This window comes from Terrapene carolina, unplaced genomic scaffold, assembly GCF_002925995.2.
Source record: "Terrapene carolina triunguis isolate 2854851 unplaced genomic scaffold, T_m_triunguis-2.0 Scaffold89, whole genome shotgun sequence".
NCBI lineage: Eukaryota > Metazoa > Chordata > Testudines > Emydidae > Terrapene > Terrapene triunguis.
The window spans coordinates 25,644,510-25,672,108 of NW_020664440.1; the positions used below are offsets into that span (position 1 = coordinate 25,644,510).

At 39.0% G+C, this 27,599-nt stretch overlaps 1 protein-coding gene across 1 annotated transcript in view; it reads right to left on the minus strand.

The window, feature by feature from the left end:
* The window catches only part of CACNA2D3 (calcium voltage-gated channel auxiliary subunit alpha2delta 3), a 734,667-nt gene that overhangs the window by 230,670 nt on the left and 476,398 nt on the right, over positions 1–27,599 (minus strand). The window contains exon 12 of the mRNA XM_024221093.3: positions 4,308–4,386. Coding sequence (XP_024076861.2) covers positions 4,308–4,386 — 79 coding nt within the window. The remainder of the gene's footprint in view (positions 1–4,307; positions 4,387–27,599) is intronic.

Genomic DNA, 27,599 nt, shown 5'->3' on the forward strand with positions numbered 1-27,599 from the left:
AATCAAAATAATTTTTCATGACATACGCCAGTGATGTAGATGGATATGGGGTGGAAAGTTGAGACGAAAAGTGTGTTACGGGGCTTAACCAAATGAATTTAATCAGCTAGGCTCAGCCTATTAAAATTATTGACCTTTTAAAAAATGTCTTTTTGTAAGACTTTTTGTTAAGAAATGTAATTTTTGATTGATAATAGGAAGTAGCTGAGGACCGAAGTCATAGCTGTAACCATATACATTCTCTTTATTTTCCTTTGTGGTGGTCTTCTCAAAGCTGGGTTTGAGTTTGCACTGTAGGCTTTTGAATGTTTAGTCTCCCTTTTAATGTGTTTTTAGACTTCGTGGCTCATGTTAAAAGCCTGCAATCAGTTTATAATTTCCATGAAATTATAATTAATACTAGAATTAGCTGCCTATTATGAACTTTTGGCTCATTCTTTCCAGGTAGCATTGATTTATTTACTTTCTTCCTAGACATAGTAGTTTTCCTTGAACTTTAGCTTCCACTATAATAAAGTGTAATGAGTTGCCACAGCCTGAGTGATGGAACTCTCCAAAATTTTTGCATACTTGTTTAAATATTTATTTTTGCATTTTCTCCCTTGTAAGTTATTACACTAGAGTTAAGGCCAAGGGAGGCAACGTTGCTATATTGCACTTTCACCAAGTATTTGGACTGTTTGATTATTTCTGTGTGTAATACTACCATATGTCACAAAAGCCAATCCTCATTTGAATCATACACTCATCCATTATATGAAACTGTTATCCAGGGGATTTCAGCTCCTCCTTTTTTAGACTTTGAGGTTTAATCAGGAAATAAAGAGTTATGCACTGAAGTCCTTGAGCACAGCCGCTAAGCCTATGCAAGTTATACCAGATAAACCTTTGCTTTAACTTACACATTCTTACACCTCTCTCTGGCTCCTTGGTACGTAAGTTATATCATCTAAGATTCATTTCCATGCATAACTACTATTTTTTTAGGAAATAAAAGTCCTTCCAGGAACTACACCTCTACCTCGATATAACGCTGTCCTCAGGAGCCAAAAAATCTTACCGTGTTATAGGTGAAACCGCGTTATATCGAACTTGCTTTGATCCACCCGAGTGCGCAGCCCCCCCCCCCCGGAGCACTGCTTTACCGTGTTATATCCATATTCGTGTTATATCAGGTCGCGTTATATCGGGGTAGAGGTGTATATGCCATTTCGTAAGACTGAACATGATGTTTCATAAAATTATTTGGTTAAATATTAAATATAATTTGGTTAAATGATTATCCTCTGAAATTAGACTTCCTTTCCATACTGCCATTATCATAAGATAATAGTGATTTTCAGCCAAATGACCACCTGTAGCATTAGACCCCAAACGGCTCAAAACGACAAACTATTTTCAACAGTGCACTGTGTACTTGACAAGAAATGTGTCCCACCTTCAGGTCATGGAACAAAATGGGTGCAGTGTTCTTGTAAGGAATACAGGATTAGAACCTAATCTCCTTGGGCAGGGACTAAGGAGTGTATTCTTCACTGCATTGAAGCGGTAATGCTCCCCAGCAGAAGGGGCTTCCCAACAAGGTGAACAACTTGCGTAACCATCTCTATGCCACTTGCTGCAAGAGCCCACAGTGCTGGAGGTGTTGGGATGCTGCTGCTTGTGGAGGGGATGTAGCTGGTGCTTCCTTCACCTCCGCTATTTCCTAATAATAAAACAGGCCACGGAGCTGTTCTCATTGAGGCTCAAGTTGAGCAAACCCTCAGGACTGCTAGGCTCCCATCAATCAACCCCAAAATAAGGAAGGCACAAGCCTCTCTTCCTTTGTTCATTCACCTCTTGAATCCCCTCTTTTGTCCTCCTCTGTGTTTTGTAAAGGGCCAACCACACTGTTGGTGCATAATTAATAACAAACATTCAAAAGAGGGGCTGTCAAATGATTAACTGACATACTTTTATCATATAAATATTTGTTTCATGCCCTCTGTTTTGTAAGTAACCAAAACTTTAAGGCCTATCTTTATTTTTACAGCTGGCTGACTTTCTGTTGAATGTGACTGTTGAGGGAGATGCAGTGGCTGCATACTTTAAAACTTGGCAAGTTGAGCATTGGGAAACTTTACACCTTTGTTCACTTTAAGATCCTGGTAAAGCTCCACGTTGTTGTTGTTTTTTTTTAAACTTCATGTGCACTTGCTTACAGAATAATGGGGAAAATAATTGTACATTTCATAAACCATTCTACTGGGGCTTTGAGGTCTTGATTCTTTTAATGTATTTAAAATGGTTTGCTGCTTAGCCTCATTAAGCCCATACTCCCTCAAGATATGCCCTACTTATGCACAAAATGTAGCAGAGAAATGTGTGTGTGGGATGGGGGGGGGGGTGTCTCATGGTTTCCCCATTAGATTCCAGAAGTTAAAGAACTTTTGCAAGGTGGTATGAATTTCCCTAGTGATCCTTTTCGAAAGAAAGGATTTTGCTGTCCACAATGCAGTCAGCTGGAAACCTTGCAAACAGCCTTCATCTATGCTGTGCTTCCAAGGGGAAAATCACTGCAAGGAAAATTGATTTTAGGGCCATTGACCTCAGTAACAACAACACGCTTTGGCCCACCCATGCAAGAAGTAAACTGCAGTGCAGTCATTCAGCCAATCTGCAGATCGCCTTTACTAGGTCTCTCTTCTCCCTTAGCTGTAATATGTCTTTTCACTAAAGAACTTGGCTGAACCAGAGCTAAAAAATCTAAGGGAAAGTTCTGAATCTCATGTAACTTGAGCTGAAGATGGTTGTGCTGCTTCCTACAGTGTCAGATCCTAGACTATATGAAATTAATTACAGATCAGAGATGGAAGACCTTAATGTCAGGGAGCAAGTCATATAACTGATGCAATCTGAGGCAAAAGTCTATGGAGGCAATGATAATTAAAATAAACCTTTTAGATGACACCTATGGGCCAGATTCTGTTCTCATTTACACAGGTGTAAGTCTGGAGTAGTTTCATTAACTTCAGTAGATTTTATCCAGATTTACCCGGGTGTGAGAGAGAACCAGATTTGACCCCCTCTGGTTTAGAAAAAGGCAAACCTACAATAGTCTTCCATCAGAGTATACAAAAGCAACGTGACGGGGAAGTCTACTGTGTTTGTTGCTAGTGATGGTGAAGAACAAAGATGTGCACTTTCCCTTCATCGGGAATGAGACTGACATGTACCAGATGAACTAGTCAGGCAGCTCCTATTGCCTGGCCATAATTTCTAAGTTGCTGTGCTTAGATCTTTATGAAGCTATAGTACTGTACTGTCTACAAAGCTAAAGCATTTGGTTGATTAAATTGTCTTCAAAAAGATGCTTCAAAGGATTCCTATACAATGACTAGAACTAAATTACGGTGTAACATTAGCTGATTAAGACAAGACTTCAGACTGAGTAATTCCAATCAGATGGATACAACAGTGGTTAAAGCAATAATGTCTATGTGCATAGTGCCTGATGTGAGTCATCATAATGTGATGAGGCACAAAGAAAAAACAAAATGACAGATATGTTTTTTCCAAGAATACAGATAAAGGAAAATTGACTTAATCAGTGATTTCTAAATTATTATTATTTATAGTATGCAGTGTTGTAGCTATGTTAATCCCAGATTATTAGAGACACAAGTCGGGTGAGGTAATATCTTTTATTGGATCAACTTATGTTGATGAAAGTGACAAGCTTTCGAGCTTACACAGAGCTGTGTACACCTTGTCACATATATAGTGTCCATCTCTCATATGTACTATTATGATCACCATTACCATAAGTACCCGAACACCTCATACCCTCATGTATTTCTCTTCACAAGATATAAATCTCTTTTTCCTATTTAGATTGTGAGTTCTTCAGGAGAGGGATGTGGTTTACTATACGGTTTGTACAGTGGCTAGCACATTGCAGCCCTAATCTCAGTCGGAGTCCTATGTACTACTCTAATACCAATAAAATAATAATAATAGTGAAGGAGCTTTTAAATTGAAGCTAACCCACTGTGAACAAAGCAGAAATTGAAAATCACATCTGTGGAATATTTTAGGTGCATTTTAATTACCCATAAATGTATATCAAACTGGGTATATTTTTAAGTCTGCATACTCTAGATATGTTTTCATAAACAAGCCTATCTTCCTGAAAAACCAACCAATCCCCTCCAAATGGTTCACCTTAAACAGCTGGCAATGAGATGACTCTTGTAGCAAGACTGAAAACTTGTACAAGGCTTAGCATGATACCTTGAAAATAAAACAGTTAAAGAAGGTAAACCAACCTTTGTTAGCACAGGCCATCCATTTGAGGTTGTCAGCAAAAGCAGCTTCTCTTCCGATCAGATAGGTAAACATGCGAACCTAAAAGTACAATACAAGAGATTAACTCACTTAATACTACAGTTCCATGCTTAAAGCATATGCAGTTTAGCTATTTTACATATGTGCAGTTCACATGTGTAGAAAAACATCACAAAGGTTTAAAGGTTTGCTAGTTTAAAAATCTATGCCAGTAAGATATTTATGACATAGTGCGTTTCTTTGTTCTGTTTAACAAAGTGGCTTATCACTGTGGATGTTTTTAATATCTGGCACTTAACCAAAGCCATAAGTAAAGATAAAAGAAAACAAGTTAAAACTATTGGTACATAATATGAAGTCATATGTTTGAGATGTCTGTTGTGCAGTTGTGAATTTAGAAGGCTGTTCTGGTCCTGGGGTTGTATTTTAATAATTAAATACATCATTGCTATAGATGTGGGAACTTGAAACAACCTGCTGGCAAATTCTCTCTGTCTTTCAAAAACAATATGTACACAGCGGTAGATATACACGCGACACTGATGATATCCAGGTGGTAAATTGCAGAACCATGTGACAAATTACTTTGACCGCCCTCCTGAACTCTGCCCACTTATCCATCTCACTGACACTACTAACGTTTCAATTTTTGTGCAGCTTCAAACAGCTGCCATTTAAATGTAAAATAAAATAAAACTAACCCAGTGAAATGATTCCCTCTCGTCAAACACCTTCACTCAAATTCTTCTCTCTAAGTTACAATTTATTTAATACAGATACTTAAATGATTTCCATTATCTTACTAGCTGAGTGCCTCACAAACATTAATGAATTTTTCCTCACAATACTCCAGTAAAGCATGAAGCATTATTTTACAGAAGGGAAACTGACAGAGGGGTTACATGATTTCAATACAGTCATGTAGGAAAACTGTGGCAAAGCTGGGAACTGAACTCAGATCTCAGGAATCCAAAGACTTCCCCTTTGGAAACAATATTTTCCCCTCAATTTTACTCACTCTCACCTTCTATCATCTGATGCATTTTATTTTGTAATTCTTTGTACTTCTCTAATGGCTTTTAAATTACAAATATAATACAAGTGTATTTCATATGTTAATGATGTCTGACAATGCCCCAGTAAGTTAGGTATATTATTATTAGTGAGGGACGAAACTTTTGTATTAAAACACCAAAACAGGTGAAACTTCTTGAAATCATCTGTTTGGATTTTTGATGAAACCCCCAAACTGACAAAGGCTGGCCAGGGACCCATAATCTCCACAAATCCATCCCTTAAAAGGAATCAGTTCTCTCTCCCACACACTATCATTTTCTTTGTGCCTTCCAGAGACAGGGACTGCTACTTCCTCCCCCAACAGGATGCTTATATCAATCTCCTGGTTTCTTCAGTAACCCATTCATCCTCATCTTCTGTCTCTGGGATGCCAGCAAGACAGGCCTGGCTCCACACTAGACTTACAGAATATCTTCAGGGAAGCAGAAAATGTGCCCACTTCCAGACCATAGAGTTACAGCCCTGAAAACGATTGATCAGAGCTCACAAACAATGCCTTCCTTCCTTAACTTAATGACTAGAGTATTTTTCCCTTAGGACCATAACAAAAGCCAAACAGGAAAGAGAACATTAGAACACCTGCCTCTTTTTCTTGACAGAGACTCTACAGGAGCTTCTTCAGTTTGTCTCTCACTTGCAAACAGCTTGCCATAACTCTTATCAAGCCATCAAAATCAGGCTTAAACCGATTTTTAAGAGATTATAAATGTAGAGTAAGAACACAATGTCATATAATACCTTTTATTAGTATTTAACAGACCTTTTAATTGGAAACATAAAACAATACTAAATGCTGGTTTCCATCACCTGAAAACACCACCACAGATTTCAAGTCATCATTATCAAGTTAAACATATTGCAAGGGATGAGGGGTTGTTGTTGTTTCTTTAAACACACTTTTTGACAAGTACACATCAGCATTTTCTGATTGCAAATGGTTCTTTTTTAAAAAAAAAAAAAAAGAATAAACTAAGTGGATCTCAGTCAGTAAAACTGTTAATATAGTAGCATGGAGGAGATATTCAAAATCTTTGTCTCAAAAAGACCATCCCTTCTAGTGGATATATACTATAGAATAAGTGCAAATCAAATAGCTCAACCACCTCTTTAGCAGAGCTAAATTATGGGCATTCCCACAGAGGTGAATATACAATGGACATTGAAGCCCTGGTCCTACACCTTTGTAGTCAACAGGAGTTTTCCCATAGACATCAGTAAAACCATCTTATCACACACCAGTTAATTAGCTATCACAAATATTTAAATTTATGAATACTTCTTTTGCTGATAAGCTTTTTCCTTTTTAGTTCCACTTCAGCTGCTGTTTATTATGCTCCCAAACATTTCAGATTGAATTTTGGAAATCATGGAAATAATATCACTGACAGGAGCTGGGCATGATCTCCAACAATTTTTGCTATAGTATTTCCATTTTGACCGGCAGTATCCCCTGCTATTCCATTCTTTCCTTAAACAGAAACCACCAGTATCAAATTGCATGATTATTTTGTGATGTGAACAAAAGGAAATTAAGGTGAGATCAAAAACTCTTGTATTTTGAACCCAGTCTTCCAAAAGTAAAAAAAATCGTGCATCGTCTCACAATGACTTCCAGTCTCCTCTTAGCTGTTTAGAGAATGCTGCTTTCTTTTCTTATCAAAGCCTCACACTTGTCAGGTTTGTCTGATACGCAACATTAACGTACACGGCATGCCATTAGGAAGTAATATTGCTCTTTTTTTTTGGCACTATTACTGCTTCTTCACTTTTTGACTAAGATCGAATGCAGTGTTGGTTTCATACGTGATGTGACTTCTATTGAAGAACTATATTCTGCTCTTTCAGGCCAGTGGACTTGATTTAATTAATAGATCTCTCTTTTATCTCTAACTTCTGTGATCCTACTGCAGTAGCCTGATGTAACCCAGCAAAGCCAGACGAACACATATACTTTGAAAATAAAAGTATTTTCCCAAGATGTATCTTTGAGACGAAAAAAGCTTCGAAGTAAAGTAAGATAATCAGATTTCATATTTGATACTTGAATCTCTGAAGGTACTTTCATAGACTTGGGTACATTTTTATGTTTTTTCTTTTCTTCTATAGAATGCGGTACTTTAGAACATCACATCTCAACTTTAAAAAATGTTTAAGGTTGAAAAGTAACAGGTAAAGACAACACTTAGCAGATCTTTTTCCTGGGGCTTTTTGTTGTGGACCGTATTTTGAGAGGAAGTTAAATTTGAGTCAATAAGGCCATGAATTCCAAGAGGTTAGATGCATCAGACAGTTTATGCAGTGAGAGAGGAGAGGGAAGTACATGTCTGAATAGAGGACAAAGTGACAGATTTATGTGGGAAGATAAGAAATGAATAAGTCTATTTGTTTTTTGCGAAAAGTTAGTAAGTCCTGCTAGGCTCAAAGGACCTTCAATACTAAAAATAGTGAGAGGATGAAACAGACCTTTATAGTTTAAAAATATGGTAAGTGCTTCTTTGGAATATTTTGCTGTTTCAAAACCAATTTAATACACAGGTTATATGTTTCCTGTAGTTCAGTGTTTTCAGTGATTTTAACCATGAGGAAATGTAATAAAATTCTTTCAAGACTGGCAAAAAGAATTATTCTTGAACCCAAAGTGTGCATAGATTTTAGTCATGGTTTTAGAATCCAAATAAATGCCAATTTTTCAGTGCAGATATAGAATATGCTAATCCCATTTAAATGAGAATCATGGGAGACATATTTAAGAAATAGTTCGTTTCTAAAAATCAGGTGCTTCTTCAAACACCTAGCACTGATATTCTGCCCTCTGAGTAGATCAGTCAATGGGAGTCTGTAGTAGTGATGCTGTTCTATAATATTATATTCTACTGGGTAGGTGGGTGGATGGATAGACAGGCAGACATATACATGCACACATGCCCTTAAATTAAAAGATTCAAGAGTAGAAGCCTTGAACATTAGCAAAATAACATATCTCAAAAGTTATTCATTACAAGAACATTGCTCAAAGCATGACCAAACAAATACCTGACACTAGAAAGAGACACTCTTTGGCCCTCTCTAGACCAGCAGAAAAACTGTTCAACAAGGATTGACGAAAAGCCAAAGAGTAGCTTAGTTTGATGACAGATTCAAAACTTGTCTCATTTTCTAATGGCCTTAATTGTTTCTATGTCTTGCAAACTCTCAGCAAGTAAGATATTTTAATTAAACACAGGAATATAACATGTTTTGTAGTAACAAATATAGTCCCCATATTATTTGTGAAAATAGAGAAAATTATGAGCTGCATATTATATAATTAAGAGTTTCAATTCAATACAAAACCAAATCCTGCTTTCATCAGTAGAAGGCAAGACAACTTCATTTAAGTATCACTGTCCAACAAACTTTCCCACAGATACCATGTTAGAATCGTGGCTTAAAAAAAGCAAGAAAAAACAAAGGCTTCCTTTGCTTCAAGCCTGTCATATTCATTAGTTAATTCTGGTCGCGAACTCGCAACGTGGATGATCTTAAATAATCTGGGAAACAAATTGATATCAAAGGAATATCCAGATGTAAAGAACTTTCAAAATCCTCTAATTTAATATATTTACAATTTAAACAAATACTCAACAATAATATTCCTTCCATTTTTCAATTAGCTATTCCTGCTCATTTGCAGTGAGTCAAAAATGATTTGTAGAATACCACCATTGTAGGTAAAAGTTCACATACAGTGTGATTTTCACTTCAGATTACTGAAGTTTTTGGAAGTTCTTTCTCTTTTCTTTAAATCCAGTCTTTTTTGTCAGTTTAACTACTTTTTAAGGTCCAAATTTTGCTTTAAGGTTCATTTAGGTAGCTCCCATTTAACTGAATGGAAGTGACCTACGGCCTACGCCCAATTGCAAAAATTGTCCCAAATATGTTCCCAGTTGTTCTAAAAATCAAACACAGAAAATGTAATCATTTACTTTTTTGTAATTTTGTTAAAAATATATATATTTTAAATATATATATATATATACTGATTTTAGTGCATTGAATTAATTAAATATGTTCTTAATCTGTAAAGAAAATACCATTAAGTGTAATTTTTTATTTCCATGCTTTGTTGATGGCTAGCTAAAATATTAGTAAACAAAACCTTTAATCTCTAATCACAAGAGAAACAATACAATCAGAAGTATACCCCAAAAATGCAACATAAATCATTGTCTCTGTTTATCTTCCTGAAAACAGTGCTGCCTTATAGTCTATGTGGAGACTGAATCCATCTGAGAGATTTATGTTTAATGGTCTCCTTTAATCTACAAATAATCAAACTACTATTGTGTTCCTAATAAAAGAAGTCCAATCTTATCTAAAGGACAAACAGGCAAATATGGTAAGATGCTAGAACAGCAACCAAACTGCATTAAAGCTACAAGTAATAAAATTTCAACAAATGGGTATCATAGATCATCATGAGAAATGGACTGCCATTATGCTGGTGCTGCAAGGATGTTAATGATTTTTCCGAGAGTGTTTTATACACACATTTTATGTGATGTAAGCAATGTTTCTAGAAAATATTTTAAGCATCAGCATAGGCAGTGCTAATTGTTTGACGTCTACCTTGAAACAAACAAACAAACAAACAAGACCACAGAGTTACACCCTTGAAAATGACTGATCAGAGCTCACTTAAACAATGCCTAATTTTCTTAATTTAATGGCTAGATTATTTCTCCCTTAGGGCTACGGATTATAACAGTATATCAAACCTTAGCCAGGAAATATAAAAGCAAAAGAAAATATAATTTCTACCTACCTTTTATAAAAATCAAAAATAAGATAACCTATCATTTTAAAATATCTGTTACTGTACTGCTCCATATTCAGTATCAATGGGTTACTGCTCAGCATAGTTACGAAAAAATAAGAGTATGATGAGAAAAAAAGATGAACTGTACTACAAGCGAAACTATTTTACATTGGTTTTAAAGGTGCCGAATTACATTTATATACGGATATCTATATTCCTCCTTGATTTTGAGGACAAGCTTTAGAATTCAGCTAGAAGGATAAATGATTCCTATCTGCCACTTCTAAAAGTTTGTCTGATCAGTTCACTGAACCCAATGGTTTAAATTTTATTTACTATGAACTTGCAGTGGGAAGTTATCACTGATGACTAACTATTCAATGCAATAACAGCTTTACAAAAGCCAGTGCCTTGCCACAGTTGTTTTCTGCTTTCAGATACTATGGTCATGAGTGAGGTATAAATAGATTAGGGCTAAAACTTTCCAAAATGCCTAAGTGACTTAAGAGCCTAAGTCCCATTTTCAAAAAGGACTTAAGGCCTGGTCTTCACACTGTTCTTATACTGGTGTAAACACTCTGGTTGGGCTATGGATGATATTCTAATAATAGTTAATACTTCTACATGGACAATACAGCCCCTACTGTGGACACAGTTAACCAGTATAAAGGTGCCTTAAACTGACATAGCATATTCTCATTCCCATACAGGAGTAGCTCTACCCATATAAAGCAACTTTATACCTATATGATGGCACGCTCAAGGGGGTTTGTATTGTGTTAACTATATAAGTATAGTTAAAGCAGTATAACTTTTACATTTGGCGAAGCCCTGAGGCCCATAGAAGCCTAAGTCCCACTGACTTTCAGTGAGACACACATTTCTATTGCCTAAATCTGTTCTGAAAATGGGATTTAGGCACTTTTGAAAATTTACCCTATATGGATTAGATGTTAAGTACAGGAGTGAATTTTGATATCTCAGATACCACTGTAAAGTAAATGCTGGAAAATATAGACTTGTAATGGTGACCACCATATCTTCTCTAGGGTCTTTTGTGGAATAACTGAACAGTAGATCTACTCTGAAAAGTGACTGATTGAATAAGGTGTCTGTTTTACATAATCTGCTCCACATATGTAGTATTATTACATTGTCTGGTACTAAATGGATATGGGACTCAGATGTTTGGGAGAGAAGCCAAAAATTAAACATTTTTAATTTTCAGACTTAGGCCTCACATAGATTGTCCTCTGTGGGGAGAGGAAATATTCGCAGGCAGAAATATTAGTTGTCAATTGTTATAACTGCTGTTTGCAACTTTGAACATTTTAGCCATGTCAGAATCACTGGCTGCAAAGCAAATATTGTTCAAAAAGCCAAATATTTCGCTTTCGGGACTACATTTGCTATTTCTGCACTGTCTGCAACTCCTATAGGCATGCCCTAAACTACGATTTCTGTTATGCAGTGCTACAGTGGTAACAGATGTTGGGAGAGAAAGCTCTAAATTAATGTTACAGACCCTGATGGGTAGGATCTATAATAGACCTTGTGGCTAACTTTCTTTTTAAAGTGTTTTTAGATGCTGGATGCCTGATAGCAGCTCTGGAGACTAATGTCCTTTATCTTTCTACAGCAACTGTAGAAACTTCCTAACACTGCCCCGCTATTATGTGTCAGTTCTTACGTAGATGAAGGGGGCAAACACTCGCCATTCAGCTACCATCCTATCTGATGAGATTGCTAACATGAGTTCTGATGAATCCAAACTGTGATGTGATCAAATGCCTACTAAGAATTGGAATTACTAATTCCAACAATTCATTTTATATAGGCCAGATTCTCTTTTGATATTTTGCTTTTTTATTATGATTGAGATTGATAATTGTGTTCCAGAACAGTAGCCTCTGGTAATAATAATAATAATATATGGAGATATTCCTATCTCATAGAACTGGAAGGGACCCTGAAAGGTCATTGACTCCAGCCCCCTGCCTTCACTATCAGGACCAAGTACTGATTTTGCCCCTGATCCCTAAGTGCCCCCTTTAAGGATTGAACTTACAAGCCTGGGTTTAGCAGGCCAATGCTCAAACCACTGAGCTATCCCTGCCCCCCAAGGGGTAGTGGGCTTGTGAGATAAAACACAAAACATGTAGACTATTGCCATGACATGTTTGTGTTGGTAACCCTGATCAGTGTGCCTGGACAAAAAAACTGGTGCTTGTGTGTTAAATTACCAAATTAAGTAGTCCACACAAAACTGAATATAAATCTTGCACCCAGGTGACTAAGGAATAGTTAATTAGATGGCCAGTAGAGAATACAGATATTTAATTCACTCTATCTGTTATTATTTTTAAAACCTCTTTCCTTTGCCCCCCATTCTTCTGTCTCCTTTCCTTTTGATTGCTACATGCACTTCTTGCAGTTTGCCTTATAATAGATCACAACTTTGATTGCACAACCTATTGTCCGCATGTGGCTCACCAGTGTCTTTCACTAATGTGTAATCACTATCGGTGAAATATCCAGTTAATGGGTTTATCCAATGCTGGTGAATATTACAGAAATCGAAAGATGGAAAGGACCCATTGGGCATGTGGTGTGCAACCTGCAACCACTCAACTGTATTCACCTTTAATACTTCACTCAGAATACTGGTGAGAGAGCCATGGATGAAGAATGGGGACTTGCTCCTCTGTATCCTAAACAAGATGAGATGATCTAGGGTAATTGCAACTGTTAGTCAGGGGAGCTGATGAAAGGCTCGTCCCACAAGTAACTCTGCAAGGCTCATCATTCTGCAACCCTGAAGCTCTTCTTGATGCTGAACAGCTGGTAAAATAATATTTTCAGATACTTAAAGCTGCCAGAGGGGAAAGGGAACTTCTGCTTGCAGCTGACAGTGAAGTGAAGACCTTTTCTTGCAGCTGCAAGCTATTTCATGGACATCTCCAGCAGAATAGAGTTTCCTCTCTGACTTGCCAAGAAATGACAGTTGCCTCTATGTTGAATTGATCAAGATGCTTCAATATTCATTGGATCAACAGCTAAGAGAATATTAGAGGGACAAAAAATATTACAGTTACTAGCAGGCTCCTTTTCAACTACACCCGGAGAATTTGGGACTAGAGGTCATCTAGAATTAACTTGTATTGCTGAAATCTAAGTTTCATAAAGGAATTTCTATAAATGTCTGAATTTCATGAAATCGAGTCATGGATGGGGGCTGCTTTTTCTTCAAGCCTCTTTGGAAGTACTTATATTTGTGAACTGACATTTTGGATTGTGAATCTAAGCAAATCAAACCACTGGTACTACCCAGTAGATTTTAACCTGCATGGCATAACATGTGTGCCAATCTTAAAGGTAAAGACAGACATTGAGAAGCAATACCAATTTTTTCCATTGATACTCCTTCCCCTCCAATGCTTAAAGCATACTTGGTCATTGTGTTTTATAAAACACTCATTACATTCACAGAATTCTGTATACAAAAAATTACTGTGTGTATTCATCTCCGATTAAAAGTCAGAGCTAAGTATTAATCATCTGCCTAAAGGAGCTGGTCCACTGCCAGTCCCTGCCAGCACAACCTGAAGAGATCCATTCACAAATACCTTGCAAGTCAAAAATTAGTGTCTGTTCACCCTTTTTGAACATGAGAGACAGAGCATATGGGAGGATTTGGAAGGGAAAAGGAATAATGACAAAGCATTAGGGGGAAAGGAAAGGAATAGAATATGCCAACAACAAAATTGCCATGTGCACCCTGAAAATCAGTAACATTTTCTATTCACAATATAGCTTGACTTTTCCTTGAGGGATATATTTCCCCTTCCCTAGAAAGCCTGACAAAATAGCCAAATAGCCAAGAGACAAACTATATGAAATCAACTGAAATAAAAGTAAAACTAAGTTTATTAAAGGATAGCTGTAGACTTGAAAAACTGTACCACGCTCTACTTCAGTGGTGGGCAACTTGCGACCCGCAGGCTGCATGCGGCCCATCAGGATAATCTGATTGCAGGCCGCGAGACATTTTGCTGATGTTGACCATCCGCAGGCACGGCCCCCTGCAGCTCCCAGTGGCTGCGGTTCACCCACCACTGCACTTCAATTCTTACTAGTTATGCTTGTCAGGGTTAACCCCTTCTTATGCTACAGTTTTGCTAATATTTTTATGCTATAAAGTTGTTTCCTTCTTAGAAACAATTTCTGTCTCTGCTGATTTATCAATCAATTTACTAGATATGTTTATTCATGTTCCATTCCTTCTAGTTCCTATTTAAAGTGGAAATATTAGAAGAGTTAGTTATAAAGCAGCTTTTATCTTCGTCATTAACTCTTCTACGTTTAGGCATGAGGAAATGGCTTCTACACTCTGGCCTCCTGCTGCTTTATCATTTTTTCTGCCCTCTGCTTTCAGCTGCTCTTCTTTTAAAGGTTTGTGTTTACACATTGCCTCATATTTTCTGATTCCTGCAATTACATCCTGTATCCAAAATATTTTTACAGCAGAATTATTTTCTTGACATCCTAAGGACCCTAAACTGATGGGATGGCTCAACAGTCACAAGCCAACAGCAGTCAATATTTTTGATGAATCAGAAAATAAGATACTGTAAGCAATAACAGTAGGAAAACACTGCCTCAACCTGGGGATCATCCAGTTTCAGGGCCCAGGTATTGAGCTCTGTTTTCCCACAGCTCTGTTTTCCCACTCCCCCTTTTCTCCCCAGCAGGCCTTTGTATAGCACTTCCCCAGAAAACATGTGCAAGGAGAGGGAAAACTGATGCTGGACTCAAACCCTTGTGTACTAGAGACCATACACCCTGATGTGATGTTCCACGAGGAAGATAATTGAGGGCAGTGCTCAGAAAACTCCAGTGAACTATGCACTTCACAGAAATGGGCAAAAGTTAACAAAAAAAATCATATAACTGAGTTCAGAGTTGTCAACATTTTTGAAAAACTACACAGCAAGCAATATTTATGATAAATAATTTCCCACTGCCAAAGCACCCCACACTGCCATGATACCATTTTACAGTATGGAAAGATATATTAGATAACAAAAAATAACCCAAACCAATAAATGCCCCTAGTTGTCTCAGTGGTTTGGGGGCTTTGTCTGGCTTGGCAGGGAGAAAGACATCCCTGGCATGCTAATACTGGGAGTGACTTGCTTTCTCCCACTGTGCACCCTGAATCCTTGTCGCTCATGGGGGTGCAGGGAGGGGACCCTTCCCTATTATAGTGACCACTTTGAAGGCATACAGAGACCTAATTGTTGTTTAACTATGTGCAATGATTAAAGAAAACTTTATCACCACCACATTCAGGTTGAACAGTTCAAGAAAAGAGAACAAAAGATTTCTACAGCAACATGCAGTATTTTCTATTCCTGTCTTTTTTGTGCACTGTGTAGTTTTATGTCAATTTTCATTTGTATCACTAAACCTATAGCACAGAACATACCAAATGAAAAACATGGCTAAAAACATGGCATAACATGACATTACCATTGAAACTATAATTTCCTGACTATTTCTTATCTTAACAGTTCAACTGTTAGGTTTAGTATTGCCAAACTGAAAAAACTGGCTGAATGAAATTTCCAACAAATTTTCCAAATATGAAACCTTTGGTCTGAGACCAAGCCTGGAAAGCTTCATCCCAAAGAGACCACTTTTCACAAACTTATGATTATCTGAAAACCAGAGATTATAACAGAAACCAATTTGGAACCTTCACAAAGCCTTTACTTCCAGCCAAAGCTATAATGTTTCTCCCACCTTTATAAATTACTTTGAGACCAGTGGATTAAATGTGCTATAAATATTTTAGATAGATCTATAGATCAAGTGCCAATAAAACCTTTATACCACACTATCACGCACTATCACGCAATATATACACCATATATTTTTACAGAAGAACTATCTTGGAAATATTTTCCAGAGTTTTTATATTTTTATTGATTCTAGTTTTGATATCCTTCTACTTATAAAATCAGCCGTAGTACAATGAATCCAACTTTATAGTGTACAGATGGAAAAGAAAATTATACGTTTTTAAAACTGCCACAAATATGTAAAATAGGTTTTCTGTAGACAATGTCACAATTTTAAAGTCCAATATCTTACAATTTACTGGAGCCAGAAACAAGTGGTGTATCCCCCACTAGAAAGCTAGGAAACTCTTCTCTTCAGTGATATAAAGCTCCTGTTTCCAATCCCAAAGGGAAGTGAGATATTAGATCCTAAATCTGTTATCTGTTATCATTAACTGTGAATAGACAATTAAGAAGTATGCTTGATTTATTTAGTAAAAATGGGGAGATCTACCAAAATGGTAGATCTCCTCCCCTTGAGCCACGGGAGCCTCGTTTGGAAATGATTGTTCTTCAGAAGATTTGTACCAGGACAGAGTAATTAATTATTTGCTCTGTTTTTGTCATTCATTATTCTCAGTTTAAACAATTTTCATTCACCTAACTAGGGAGTGGAAACAATACAATGTGACTTATCTGACCAGTCAACAGTACAAATAATGTATAGCAAACAGCAGGGAGCTGAAGTGAAAGTTTATGAACAATCCACAGAGTGAATTTTTTTCGTAACACACTATTTGGTGAAACCTTCTACCTAACAAAACAGGACTAGTTCACAAATGATCTGCAAACAAGAAAAGGAGCTACATTTCCAACTAATAGTATTAACCATGAATAATTCAACCAGCTCTAATTATTGTCATTCCTATCACTTGAAAAGAGTCAACAGATTTCCTGAAATGTAAGCATAAGCTTACTTTAGATTTTGTTCCTTATGTGCAAAGTATCAGCCTAAGCAAATTAGTATGTCTGAATTATATTACAAATCACTTGGGGGGGGGGGAATAAAGGATTAGAGCAGAAACAATGACATAAAAACCGTCAATCTATCTGAAGCTGCTGTAAGAGCGGCAGACTCTTACAAACCCTGCTACAACCCAACTTAATTTTCTTGTATAATAACTAATGGTTTTGCATTAGTTCATGAGAACAGATCAGGATGAATTCTGACTAACCCAATGCTATCAACTTCCCCACTTACCCCTGATATTCCATAGTTACAGGATGTAATACAGAACAATGGTAACACATTCACAGTACATTTCACTGTGCGTGGTCCAGACACAGATTAAGGGGATGACATAATGGATAAAACACTGGCCTTTCACCCCATGGGATTTTGTCCAGTATACAGTCCTGTCAGATAATGAGTTTGGCAATCTCTGCTTAGTCTTTTTTTAGACACTAATCCCCATCACAGAATCTCTATATAATTCATCATATAATTTAATACACCTGGCAGCCTTACCACCAGTTCATTCTTTTGTTATGTAATAGCCCAAAGTGAAGTCAAGGGTGGTTAATGCTCTGACAACCAGTTATTATCTCCCATAATAGCTGATTTTGAGGAGATTATTGCAGTCATAAACCATTTCGTAAAAATTGGCAACTGGGAAACCAATGTAACAAAATAAGGTGATATTTGGACATTTTATCACTGATTTTCTAGCAATCTGCAAGGGAGTTTCTAGCATCCAAATAATGCTGCAGAGGAAATTTGAGATTAAAGGCACAGTGTCATGGCTCAGGAGTCTGAGGACTGACTAAGCCCAGAGACTGTAAGGGTTTGAGCCATCTTGAGGTTAATGCTGCTTTTTTCTATTTGACTATCGTTCTCCACTAATCTTCCATCCCATTTGCTCCTCTTTGTTTAGTTTAGCCCTTGTCTTTATTGCCATTTATTTCTTTTCCATTCTGAAGTACTTTACTACTGCTAGTCTGTTCTGCTGGGCCCATTTCAGCTCAGATGGGGACAGGTGGGATGAAGGCAGGACAAGAGGTGCAATATTGAGTTTATAGGATAAAACTGTAGCCGCTCACTGAAAGTGGGGGGAAATGTTGGCTAAGCAGATAATCAATGAGACTCCAGCATAAAATGGAATGTCGTTGGCATATATGTAGATAAAGGTTGAGGTTTTGAAAAAGCGAAGGGATCCCCATTTGAAATATTTGTGAATCAGGCCTCCAGATCCCCTCAGAGCTTTGAAAAATACCACCCCAGCATTTTATCTAAAACTTCATAACATTCAGTAGCCCTCAAAACGTTCGCTTCTCTTATCAGTAGTGGAGCGGTTGAGGGGTCACTGAACTGTAAAAGGACAACTGCAAAGGACACTACTTGTAAGGTCCTCCTGTGCTTCCACACTTGTCAACTGAGTTATCCCCGAGTCTCTCTGCTTCTCTATTTGTGTAGCACATTTATAATGTAACAATGTAAGTTTAAAAGATATCATTTATATAATTAATGGAAGTTATTATTACATAGTGTATAGACCTCACCGGGGGGCAGGAGGCATGTGGGGAAGGGGCAATATCATTGGAGTGAAACCAGAAAGCTAGTTTTAAACCATAGTCACCTCCTCTCCAAGTCAAAAGTATTGCTAAAGAACCATAAATGTACGCCACACAAGCTGGTGAAAATGTGACTGGGGAATGAAGGCTCTGCATCTACAACACATTCTACATGTGCTGAAATTTAAGTAAGTGAACATCTATGTCTAATGATTTATGAGCCATTGAAATCTACACCAGTATGTCTACACTGAAGCTGGGACCAAGCCTCCCAAACAGTGTAGTCAGACTCATGCTAGCTGAGCTCAAGCTGGTGCATTAAAAATAGCAGTGTGAACATTGCAGCACCGGTGAAGGTTCAGGCTAGTCATCCAAGCTGACACGCACCTGATCCCCTGGGTCTGAGCTCGGGTGGTTAGCCCAAGCTTCCGCTGATGCTGCAACATCCACACTGCTATTTTTAGTGCACTAGTTTGAGCCCCACTAGTGCAAGCCTGTCTATAAGGCGTGGGGGGCTTGCTCCCAGGTGCAGTGTAGACATACCCCATAAGTTGTGCCAGTGACTTAGCTGGAGGCAGGAGCAGGCCCTACAAAAGAAAAAAACAACCACAAAAAGGCTCTGTGGTGACATGACAAGCATGGCAAGACGGGTGTGGTCATCAAGGGTAAAATATTAAGAGAATTGTAAAACCAGAATAAGATTGAAATCCTTTTTGTGGGAAAAGGAAAATTATATCTTCAAGAAACTCTAAAATGTCCTTACGCATTTTAATACAATTTTAAAAAAATGTTTGTACTGTATTATGAACAAAAAATCCATTAACAGTTACAACAAAGAGAGAATATAATATCATGTTAATTGGTATTTGCTAGAGAATAATTCACACTTATTGAGCTACTAACGTTGGTGTCTGATGGATGCAAGAGTAATTTCCAGCTGGAAACCTAGCACATCTCTTACTGGCTTGGCCAGCAGTAGCCTTGTCTTTAGCACACTTGGCAGAATAGACTGCCAAGGTCAAGCACTGAGATTCAGCCAAAGTATAAGTTTGCAAACACAGATTCTTCACTGATTGGAATGGACATCGCTAATTGGAATGGAGCCACTATTTGACAAAGCCTGCTAGAAACGTCTACTTACTGTTAGGCATGCCTAACTGTGGGTAATCAAAATCTTCTCAACCAAGAAGCCTCACTTCTGTTTAATAAAATCTCTAGGAAATTATTGCAGTGGTGGATGGAAGAATACATGTGATTTTAAATATCATTAATGCTTTACAATATACAGAAATAAAAACTATTATGTTGATGTTCATTCAGTTCTTTACATGCAGTATATATACACCACGAATTGTTTGAACCCTGAAAGCATTACAGTGATGAAATGAAATAGGCATCATCTTTCTTTATCTTGATATTTCAGCCAACTAGAGGCAACTGCTGCTTAGACTGTCAGGCTACACCAGTCAGAACTAAAATTATTATACTGCCTTTAAGTTTATCTTTGATTAAAAATTAAATGCAAGTCTCCTTTATCATTTTCTGTAGCCCTACAGCATCCATGTGTTCTCACAGTTAAATTAAGACAGACTAAATATTTAATACACTGTTCTAATTAGCTACAAACTGTTACCTGATTTCTGTCTGTAAATGAATGTGAAAAGACTCTGGAGGCCTAATGTTAACTTTCACCCACTCTGGTTATATGAGAGAAATTATAGGCTCTAATTAGACTCTTCAAACTGCAAAGAAATAGAATTTTCATAACCAGCTTATTAAAAACTTAAGGCCCCTTTGGGACAGGGCAAATTGCTTCTATCCTGATCTATCCTTATCCTTGTACAACACCATATAGAAGACTCACGTTGTCTGACTTACTCAGCTCATATTTCTCCCAAATTAATGAGCGCTCAAATTATTCCAGCTGCCCCCTTGGCACAGGGAAAAATTGAAAATCCATGGCTGCCAAGTGACGTGTATAACCCAGCTGCTAAATAAAACATGCTTACGGGGACACAGCTGTTGAGGTGCCTATTTACATTAAAATAACCGAGTCCATGAATACAGAAAAATGCCTAAAGACAGCAAAACAGTGTGTAACACTTTGTTTAACTCTTTCATTAGGTCAGGTCACAGAAGGTTACAGTTTACAGTCTGGACGTGAAAGTCTGACTAATTTACTCAAAGTGTCAAAAAAGTCACTTGTCTAATCCTATCCTCGAAATTTTCTTTTGCAGAAGTGGGATATTTAGAGAAATCACAGTACTGTATTTCAATTCATATTTCAAAGGAGAATGTTGATTGTCAAAATTCAGGTACCTGAAAATATAATATGGAAAAGCAGCTAGTAAGCTTTCTGCCCAACTCTCTCAATGTATGAAGTGCCATTGTTAAGTGTTACCTTCCAGGAAGTAGAAGTCCTCCTGGAGTTATACACACTTTTGAAGAGGCAGGTGAACTAGACAGCATATTACATGTGTGCTTCCTTAACCTATACTAGCTGCTGCTTCACATTCACGAAATTGAAGGTACTAGTTACTATCTGTAAAAGCCCATATTACCTCAGATACCAACTCTCTTCTCCAGAATCCTTCATGACACACCGACTCATAGATTCATTCATAAATTTAAGGCCAGAAGGACTATTATGATTACCTAGTCTGGCCTCTTGCATAACATCAAGCCAATAACTTCTTGGTTGAGTTACACATATCTTTTCATTTCACTGAACATGTTCTGACCAGTTCTTTCTCTCTGTCTGGGTTTTAGAACACTGATACAATTCTGTATTTATCCAGGTTCAAAGCCCTGTTCTGTCCGATTCACTGATCTTAAATGAAAAAACTCTAAATCACTAAGAGCAGGGATTTGAACCTAGGTCTTCCACACCCCAGGGCGGTGCCATAGCTACCAGTCTACATTCCCTGTTCCAATACAGAATGAAAACAAAACTTCAAAACCTTAAGTTCCTGTGAAACAGAATTGTTCTACAATCAACTCCAGAACAGTCAATATGCCTTGAAAATGTCATTTGCCACCTCAGGAGCTGGGGAAGGACTTTGTGATATTAAGTTACGGTCTTTGGGTCCAGGGGTTCCCCAGATATGCCCCTTCCTCAAGAGAAACTTAAAATTTTCAGACTCCTATATCTTATTTTTCATGAAGAGAGGGAAAAATATGACTATCCTCATAAAACTTGTATCACTGGATTGCCACTTAGCTCTGCTAATCCAACAGTACCAAGAACAAATATAGATAACCTGTATTTCTATAGTTATTGCTCTGCAAAGGCTTCATCACCACTCTTTGTAAACAGTTCTCAGAGCTCAGTTCTCCTTTTGAAAGTTTGAGTTGTATGGGCAATTTTGAGGAAGTTCAGCATTCCACAATTGTACCCCCAATGTCATCCACCCATCTGTCCACGTCCCACCTTGGGACAGTTTGGCAGGCGGCACTGTGCCCAGGATATGTGGCCTGGGCTGATACGGGAGGGACTTGCTGCCATGCTGTAACACCAGAGAGGATAGCACAAGAGTCCTGGCCAAGATATATTGGTTCTGTTCTGAGAGAGGCTCACTGAACTCATTCCGTGCAGCACTAGTCATGACAGATAGAGTCAGTGTCAGAACCTGAGAATGGACATGCTCAGTGGATTCTAAAGACACAAAGGGTGAGATTCACAAAGGCATTTAGGTGCCTACCTCCCATTGGTGTCTAAATACCTTTGTGGATCCCGCCCAAAGTGATGAGGTGGGGGAGAACCCCCACTGAGATGTATGGGACAGTTCACATCTCTTAGTGCTGTTGTTTCTGGCTGTTGAAACCATCCTCTGGAGATGAATAAACCACTTCACATCTCCGCAAGCCTTATATGCTGCAGAGGGAAATGCAGAGCCCCTTCTTTTTACACTAGGTCCAGACGTAGGGTAGAGACTAGATTTACCTTCCCTTTGCTGTCTCCAGCTGGGAGATACACTTCTTATTCCTGCTCCTCAGCTACCACATGCCCTCCCCTTCACATCCCCTTCAGCCCTATTGGGGACTTGGAATTACCAGGAGAAGGGCAGAGCTGGCAGCTGAGTGTGGCAAGATGCACTCAGGAATCTCCTTCATGTGGTGTGGGATACATTATGGTAACTCTGTATTTTCTGGTTTTTAGAGGTTATGTTTGTCTTTCCTTATCTCCATAGTCCCTGGGCTATCAAAGGTTTGAGTTCAGCTACACTCCACATCTCAAAAGAAACAAAGCAGCATTAGGCAACCGTAATTCCACAGTAACAGTGACATAGAGGTAATACCACCTTCTACTTGATATCCCCCCATGTATACATCCTAGGATCATGTTGACCTCTTTAGCCCAGGGTCACACTGGGAATTCATGATCAGTTGATTAGCCACCATGACTCCTAAGATCTTTTCAGAGTCACTGCTTTCCAGAATACAATCCCCCATCCTGTGTGACCTACATTCCTTTCATTACCAAGCAATCCAAATTGTGCTGCATAACTGACCTGGCATCATTATTTACCCTGCAGCCTATCTTTGTATCATCTGCAAACTTTACCAACAGTTATTTTGTATTTTATTCCAAATAAAAGTATTGAACAGCCAGTGGACCCTGGTGAAAATGCATTAGAAACATCACCATTAACAATTAGGTTTTGAGGTATATCAGTTTGCCAGTTTTAAAATCTCTTTAACATGAGCAGCATTGGTTTTTTATAGTGCAAATTTTAATCAGAATGTCATGCAGTCCTGAATCAAATACCTTACACAAGTCTACGTATATTATGTCAGAGACACCTTTATCAACTAAGATTATAATCTCAAAAAAACAATACCAAGTTTGTTTGACAAGACCAGTTGTCCATTAAACCATGTTGGCTGGCATTACTTATGCGATCATTCTTTAACTCTTTACTGTCTGCATCCTGAACCAATCATTTGATGATCTTGCCCATGGTCAATGCCAGGCTATCTGGCCTATCATTACCTAATCAATCCCATTTATCCTGTTTAAATACTGGCACAATATTAGTATTTTATCCGTCCTCTTGAATCTTCCCAGTATTCTAAGATTTATTAAACAGCAACATCAGTGATTCAGCTACGTGGAAGGAACACTTTTGACTATCTCTTCTAAAGCTGATACTTGCAGAAACCGTAAGCAAAATATCTCCAGCCACTAAACACGAGAGAGAAGTTTGGCAAGGTTCATTGTCTAAGATCAGGATTATAATAAACTTTATGGGAATTACAAGACATAACCTATGTTCTATGGTTAATTATCAAAACATGTTCTGTTTGCACTCCCCTTCATTTGCAATGTAGTTTTGGATTGTCCAAACTATATAGAAGTATGTAGTGATGTCACTGAATGTATCATGCATAGAGGAAACAGATGAGTATTCTATAAACACTCTTCAGTCTTAAAACATGTAGCCTAAACAAAGGACTTCCTCCTCCTTTTAGAAGAAGATGGGAAGAACAAAAGCTGGAAAACAAAATGAGGACATTCAAACATCAACACACTTACATTTGACAATGATTTAAAAAGTGTAAGGGAAAAGAAAAGTGGTGAAAATGCAGAACTCAAAAGTTAAAAGAAGAAGTACGGTATTTTTGCTGAAGGAGCGTTGCCACAGAGCAACTCCGATTACTTTGAAATGTTTCTGACAGACATCACCATACACATTCTTCCTTATGGCACAGTTTCTGAGAGAATAATTGAGTCTATTCAAAAGCATCTTTTCTGACTTTTTCCTGCCCGCATAAGTACACCAGTTACAAGGTTTACAATAATGTCAATGAATCAGAGCTCTAGGACATTTTAATAGGTAGCATTGTTCTTAACATCTAAAAACTCCTGACTCTTCAGGAGTTTTATCACAGATGTCTGGTGCTCATTTCTGCCCACAGGGCCCAAGCACAAATAAAATGGAGTTCTTTGTAGATTCACAACCAGAATGACAAAAACTATACAGAGAAAATATTTTCAGAAAGCCACTGTCCCCTCATTCCATAATGATATCCATTGCATAGTGCCAGTAGTAAGTCTGTCAATGATGAGATTTCATGAGCCGACCAATAAAGTAAAAGTCAGACTGAATTCATGTCTATGTTCCAGGGAGGATAAGAAACAGTACATACCCAGTATAAAGATTCAGTTACTGCTGGCCTAGCTGCCTGTGGTATGGCAGAACACTGACCTCCTCTTTATCAACACTCAGAGAAGTAATATATTATTACCATTTCTTACAAAATATTTAATCCACATGCAAAATAAGACAAACGTTTCTTTACATTACAGGATGACATGAAGCTAATGATAAAGGAGATGCTACCTGAATGAAAAAGAGGCTCAATATCTGAGGCTCAAAACTACAGACATGGCATCTCTTGCATGATTTCCTGAATAAAATGAATTTGAACTGATCATTACAGATGAGCCATAACCAAAATACCCACACAATCTACTTGCTTCCAGAGACTCTAAACTAGTATGTTTTTGGTGAGATACTTGCCTTTGCCACCCAAATTAATTCCCCAAAACAATTATCTGGTGTTCCATAAAATATTAACTTTACAAACACTGCCATGCTGTCAAAGAAAGCAAAACAGAAATGTGGAAAAGAGAGTAGAACAAATCTAATAGAAAGTAAGGAAGTTGGAGATGACACAGAAAAGCAGAAAAAAGCAATGGGCCGGGAAGAGAAGACAGTAGAATTGTAAAAAAGTAAAAGCAACAAAGGAAGAAAAGATGAGAGGTAATGGGGTGAGAAAGGAGAGAAAAGCAGAAATAGAACAATTGAAGAATGGAAAGGGTAATGGTACGGTTACCATACGTCCAGGACCTGTTTGTTGGTCCTCCCATCTCCGTCTGGGCAGATTTTTGAAATATGAACAAATGTCCGTGATTTGGTATTGCCACCCTTACTTCTGAGCTTCTGGCTGGGCACCCAGTGCTGAAGACAGTGCTGCTGCCAGCAGCAGCACAGAAGTAAGGGTGGCATGGGATGGTACTGCTACCCTTACTTCAGTGCTGCTGCTGGCGGCAACGCTGCCTTCAGAGCTGGGTGGCTTGAGAACGGTGGCTATAATGCCCCCTCCCACTCCAGCTCCCCCTCTATTTGGGAAACTTGAAATATGATAAAACTACGTAAGGGACAATTAAAGAGATGTGGGAAAGACAGTTTAATACAAAAAAGGGAAGAAAATGACATTTCTGAGAGCTGAGATGAGTAACCTAGGGCAATGCAATGAAGAGAGGAGTTTTCAGTGAATCAGAGTACGAACAAAAAGCACACAAACTGCAGTGACAATTTTATTTTGGAAGCTCAAACTGTCATGAAATGAAATACAGATTGTGTTATAGGCAAGCATGCTATGTCAATTAGCACAGGAAAAAACAACCAGTCCCATTTATAATAGGACAAATAAAAAATGATATTAAGTATTAGACAAAATATAAGACTGATATCACTGAAGCTTTTGATCTAAGGAAACTTATGAATAATTACTGAAATGAGAGTGAGGGAAGGCGAGAGAGAACATGAACATACAGTATTTCTCTATACTTATGTGTTATAAACAGAGAAGGAAAGTGGATTTTTGTTTTAAAAGTGATAAGAGGCCAGCATAAATATAGGTCTCAGGAAAAAGTTAAAAGGGAGGTCCAATATATAAGATATTACGATACAGAAATTACTAAGCCTTTAAATGAGATAGGGGTAGGTGGCCAGGTGCCCAATTTTCAACCAGAAAGTCCAGTCTAGGGTTACCATCCGTCCATATTTCCCCGGACATGTCCGGCTTTTGCGTCTCTAAATAGCCGTCTGGGAGGAATTGGCAACAAGGTTAAAATGTCCAGGGTTTTTTTCTCCCTCGCCTCCCTCCCTCCCTTCCATGCAGAGTGCGGCTGCTGATTGGGCGGCTGGGCCGATTGAACCGCTCCCATTGGCCTCCAGCAGCCAGAGCCCTCCCCTGCTCCCCCCTCCCTCTGTCTGCAGCCCTGTGTAACACACAAACTGACCCACTGGGCAGCGTGTTTTGCAAACACGTGGAGCCAGAATGGTAAGGGGAGTCCGGGGGGGGGCAGTCAGGGAGCGGAGGAGTGTTGGATGGGTCCCCGGCCTCCACCTGCCACCCCCACTCCACGCGTCCCCCCCCATGTGCTCCCTCCCTTGCTTGCTTGTACTGCCAGAGCCAGCAGCAACTGCTGTCTGCTGCCCCCGGGTCCTAGCATCCCCCATCCCCACTAATGGGAAGACAGGCTGCCCTTACCCTGCCCTTCCACCCTAGCCCTGAGCCTCTCCAACGCCCCAAACCCCTCAGCCCCAACCCTCATCCCCCCACACCCTAATCCTCTGCTCCATCCCTGAGCCCCCTCCTGCATCATGAACCCCTCAGACCCACAGCCCTCACCCCTGCATCCCCTCCTATCCCCAAACTCCCTCCCAACCCCCCCTTCCCACACACCCCCTCCTGCCCTCAAACACCCTCCCAAAGCCTGCACCCCCTCCCTTTGCACCGCCTCCCACCCCCAAACTCCATCCCAGAGCCTGCACCCCTCACCCCCTCCTGCACACCCACCCCCTGCCCCAGCCCGGAGCCTGCACCCAGCACCCAAACTCTATCCCAGAACCTGCACCCTGCACCCCTCCTGCACCCTATTCCCCAGCCCAGGACCTGCACCCCAGACCTCCTCCCCCCACCTAACCCCCCTCCCAGAGCCTTAGGCAGGTGGGGGGGTGGGTTCTAGGCACCACCAAAATTTCTACAACCCTGCCACCCATGCGAGTGGATAAGGGTCGGGGCAGTCAGGGGACAGGTACGGTCCTGGGGGGGGCAGTTAGGGTGGGGGGTTCTCAGCAGGGGCAGTCAGGGGACAAGAAGCAGGGGGAGGTTGGGGTTCTGAGGGGAACAGTCAGGGGGTGGGAAGTGGGAGGGAGTGGATGGGGGCGGGGGTGGTGCTAGGGCAGGGC